Source organism: Caenorhabditis remanei, chromosome IV, assembly GCF_010183535.1.
Source record: "Caenorhabditis remanei strain PX506 chromosome IV, whole genome shotgun sequence".
Classification (NCBI taxonomy): domain Eukaryota; kingdom Metazoa; phylum Nematoda; class Chromadorea; order Rhabditida; family Rhabditidae; genus Caenorhabditis; species Caenorhabditis remanei.
This window is the reverse complement of record NC_071331.1, coordinates 20274761-20279983: the sequence shown is the minus strand read 5'-3', so window position 1 is coordinate 20279983 and position 5223 is coordinate 20274761. Positions and strand designations below refer to the sequence as shown.

The 5223-nt window shown below is 34.7% G+C and overlaps 1 protein-coding gene across 1 annotated transcript; it reads right to left on the bottom strand.

Moving 5' to 3' along the window:
* Nucleotides 1-3311: 3311 nt before the first annotated feature.
* Nucleotides 3312-3904, bottom strand: GCK72_015369 (uncharacterized protein; the record flags this gene model as incomplete). Its single annotated transcript, XM_053730818.1, has 2 exons — nt 3312-3435; nt 3483-3904. The coding sequence occupies 2 exons, from the start codon at nt 3902-3904 to the stop codon at nt 3312-3314; spliced, it is 546 nt and encodes a 181-aa protein (XP_053585590.1).
* Nucleotides 3905-5223: the final 1319 nt, after the last annotated feature.

Below are 5223 nucleotides of genomic sequence, written 5' to 3'. Positions count from 1 at the left end.
AAATCACTACCTACTATAGGCTGTTTATTTTCACAATGATTGTACTTTCTTTGTCTTTTTTGAGATTTGATGATGAAACCTACTAGAGATAATTTCGATCATTGGAAGTATAGAGGTTTCATGAAACAGTAGTTTTTCAGACAAAAAATCAGGATTAAGGCTAGTTCATTTTGAAACTTCTGAACGCATTGAAGGAAAATCCTGAACCCGAAATAAAAGATTATTTTGAAACAAGAAAAACTGTTGTAAGTTCTCTTCTACGTTATGAAAAGTGCATTCAAAAAATATGAACGAACAAATGTTGAAGAAGTACATTTTTGAATTTAATACAGGCGTTTCTTAATTTTTATTTTGTCAACTTCATTCATGCAATTAAAAGTATTTTTAAAAATCTCCTTTATCAATTAAATTTCTGTTGAAACAAAAAATTGTGAAACAGAAAATACTCATTCTTTTCCGCCGCTGGTAATTTGCATTTTATTTTTACCTTTTTGAACCTTTAATTGTTGATCAACAACTACTATTTCATGCAAATAACAATACAAAATATTATGAAAAAGACGAGACAAAATACCGTCGTATTGTAGCGTTTGGCACCTTCCACAGTTACTGAAAACATACTATCTCAATCCGAACAATTTCGCTTGTCTCAAGAAAAAAAGTGAGTAGAGACTCAAAAAAAGGAACTTTGTCGTGCAGTTTTTGTGTGTAATTATGCTCAACTATAAATATCAGTTATAGAATCTGAATGCTGAATATTTTCAAATTCTATGAGTTTTGTTATCATCGAATTTTGAAAAAAGTCTTTCGCAAGAAAAAAATATTTGAATTCCGTTTACTGTTCTGAAAATATACGTGTGGCTTTTGATCAATTACAACAATTCGATATCAACGGTTGATCTGAAAACTTTTTGCTGTCACATTTACTCTTGAATCCTCTCATTATTAGAGACGCAATGATAAAAACTGTGCCGAGCTAATATTTATAAAAAGAAACTTATAAAGTGATTTATCTCATTTCTGCAAGTGTTATAACTGGCTGAACAAAATTATGAAAAATAGACTTCCTATGAAATTATATAATTAAAATTTCACATATTACTTAATAGGCTTGAAACAGTAAAGAGGTTGTTTTAGTCAAATGATGATGTGGCTTCAATTATTATTTGTTATCATAAATATTACCTAAAAACTAAACTACACAAAAACATAGTTGAAATAAGAAATTTGTTCTCAGAAACAGAAAATATTTCGGATTTTAATCGAACAAATATTTTTTTGCTTGATGACAGAACGATCGCCTTCTTTCATACTTATTTTTTCATTTTGAAAACTAGAATAATTATCTCCCGATCAAATAAATATCCTTCGATATCAAAAACAATATATTTGAAACAGTAAAATTTGAATTTTCACCTGAAAACGACAACTTTAGGAGACCTGCGTGAACGTTGGATACTCATTTCGGAATAACAGTTTCCACATTTGAACAGAATTAATATTACTGAAACTTCATTAGTGAATTCTATTCTGATAATACTCAAAATCGTTTTTTTCTGTTTATTGGATTTGTAAATTCGGACTATTATCGAAATGTATAAAGATAAATACATTTTACTGTTTTTTGAAACAGAAAAATATTTTGGTCAAGATTTCACTAACTCGGCTACCACGTTTTGGTGGGAACTAAAAGCCCAGAACCTGCCTAAAAAACTCAATTTTTATATTAGTTTCATCATGGCTAATTTTCCCGCGAACTTTTCTGTATTTTCAGTAAAACCAATATTATTTTTATAGGCTGACCTTGCCCCAATTGATTTGAAAAACCTGCTGCCACGATGAATGAGTTGGAACTAGTCTTCGAGAAAGAAAGGAGAAGAGGAAATTCAGTTTTTATCGTACATTCTCTACCGGATGGCCGTCTTCTCTCGATAGGAAATTCTTCTGGAAAGTTAGTTTTTTGTTTCAGGTGCAATTTCAAATTTTCAACATTTTCTGTTCCAGCTTTCTGCGTTCCTCTCATTCTTCATCAACTTGGATTTAATCGAGACGTCGATAGAATGTTGGGTCCGAGAAATCAGATAACATATGGAATTCTTCAAGTATAACAACCCTTCTAACTGAGAATTCATTGAAACATGGTACAATGCGATTATCAAAAGATCAAAGCTTCTACAAAAGTTTCTAAAATTTCTATGTCGATTTTCAATGCTCTTTAATAAAAATTTTCAATTTATTATGAGTAGATTGGTAGGTGAAATTTACCACCATGTCGTCAAATTTACCATGAGATTTTGTGACTGATGGCATTAGCGTATGACTCAAGATTGAAGACTGGCCAGAGAGCTGACCAGAGCTTGAGCAAAAAGAGCTCAAAAATGTGTCGAAGATGCTCCAGGGGACCTAAACTATAGGGTCATATGGGTAAATTAACCGCATTTGAACCACACTCCTAATGGTGATAATTTTACCACGAGATATTATGTTGTGAGTTGACCAGTCACCTACAATCAAATACTAGGCTCAGTAGATTCTCACACGCTCACTGGCTCAGAATAGGAGCTCAAAAAGACGTCGAAGGTGCGCCAGCTGGCTCTAGCTATTGGGTCATATGGTTAAATTCACACCGCCCAGCCTATCCTCAGATGTAGTTAATTTCACCATGGGGTTCTCTTCTGTGAGATCTGGGGCCAGATTCAAGGTTGCTTAGATAGACGAAACCACCCACTATCATTAAACTTTGATCCGTGACCCGTAGACCTGACTTTCCGTCATGTGAACATCAAGTGTGGGTAATGTGAGGCCCACAGAGTCCATGTTTTTGGGAGGTTCTCGCGCGTTCTAGGCACATAGGACAGATCTCCAAATTTACACGTTTTGTCAAGTTCATGGCCAGGCTTTTTATCAATTTTCACTCAATGTTTGATCTGATGATGATGATTGTAGGAAAGGCACAATCATGTAAAACCTGATGGGTAAAAAGTTTTTGTTTTATCTTCTATGTTGTTAAAATTGTGAGAGACTCCTCACCTCACACAACCAGGCAAGGATTGTGCGAGTCGAGGGCATAAGTAAGTGTGGTTTATTCTCTTACAAGGGGATCTTTTTTCATACACCGGTTGAAAATTCTCATTTGACATATGTATGACGCATCCACAGAGAAGACGCTTTCATGCTTGTGAGTCACATTCAAATGCTAGTGATTAAAATTTTATTGTTTTTTCATTAATTCTCAACATTTTACCGTTTTAAAATAATTTACATCCAAAAAAAAAAAATATATAGACATTGGAGACGAACATAGAATATTATTATTTAGACTTTCCGGGTATCCGCGGCTTCATTCGATCTGGGAAAAGATAGTTTTGGAAAAATAGTCTTGGAAAGATGGTTGTTGTGGAGTGTGGAAAGTTTTTACATGAGGAGCACGGTGTTCTGAAAGATTTGAAGAAATGTTAACAAATATATCGATGATCACTTACGGAACTTTGGCAATAAACAGTTCAGAAATAGGATAGTATATCCTTTGCTTATCCATCACAACAAATTGTTCATCAGTAATATTCTCCTTGAGCCTGCTGTTGTAAAATTCAAGCAAGTTAACACCGTCTTGGATCGAGGGGACTTCACTTGGACATTTTGTAATCACTTCACAGTATTCAAGAATTCGACCGTCCTTATAGTAGAAAATTGCTTCATCTTTTGCCAATTGGTCAGCAATTCTGTACCGTAAAGTTTCCGAATCCTGCAGGAGTCCACATTCTATGCCCAAACCACCACGATATCTTATTTCACGAAAAGTACGAAACATCTTACATTGACTTGTATATTTTGATCGAATATTACGAAGAGGGTCCATACAGTTACATCGTTTGCCACGGTTACCGGATAGTTTTGGAGGCATTAGAAATTCTGGAAAACAATTATAGAAAAGAGAGAACTCAGAAACAGGTCACCTACCACTATCACGTAATAAATCACGAATGACAATTTTGCGTGACGGTTAAAACCATAGAACGAGAGAGTATGAAAAGGAGAGACGAAGAAAACAAAATAAAAGTTAGTGATGACGTCATCAACCAAAAAGTAACAGCTGACGTTTGCAGAGAGTGATTTGAGATATTCATAATCTGTGGCTCATTCTCATCTTTTTACCGCATGGTAAATGGTGACCTATTTTTAAGCTCTCATTTCTCATTTCTTTTCTCGTTTCGTATCGTCCGTTTATTCATCCTTCTTCATCTTTTCTTTTTCAGTTATGAAACGCAAAACGCTAAACACTCACAATTCAACAGGAGGACCCCCTCCACCAACTAGTCTTGAGCCAAAGACGAAAAAGAAAAAACCAGAAAGTATATTTCTTGGAGAAGAAGTGACCAAAGACCACGCAAGAACGGATATGAAGAGAAAATATGAACCATCAACAAGTCCAGCTCAGAATCAAGAAGGATTTTCAAAAGAAAAGAAAAGACAGTCTAAGCCAGCCAGAATAGTTTCGACACAAAGACGTGAGTGATAATGAAAACATAAAGAATTTCAATTATTCATTTTAGATGGCAGAGGACCGCAGCGAAAAATGCAATTACGAGACTTTGAAAGAAGCGAGGCCTTTCCAACACCTGAGGAAGAAGAGTTCTTCACAGAAAATGTTATAACTTCTAATGAACCACATTTTCGAAGACACAACAGCCAGTTTCTGATTGCGGACACTGTCAGAATGAAATTTGTTAATCTTGATAAAGTAAAAGACAACAAGATACTCCATCAACATGTGGCCAAGCTCTTGGACATTTTTATTCGTAAAATGCTCAAAAAAGCTGGAGGAAATCTGAAAACAACCAAATATTGGCTTCAGTAAGTTTTATCATACTTTCAAATCTTAAGAAGAACGTTTACAGACTGAACCATGATGGGTATACCGATAGAAATGGTTTCTTTGTAACCCACAAAACGTATGCAGTGGCTGATGGAGGAGTGATAATGAATGAAATTGCTAAGCAGATGCAATCTAATAAAGAGCTACGCTTAGATGAAAGTTTTACTGTTGCTATGAACGTTTTCAAGGATAAACAATCACAACTACGAGGCAGGGGAACACAGAATACTCGGAAAACTGATAAAATTGAAAAAATAAGAAAAACACTATTGGTAAGGCATACTGTCTTTTGTCAAACTATAATATATTTTATAACAGAAACAACATTTTGGTGTTAGCCTCAGCAG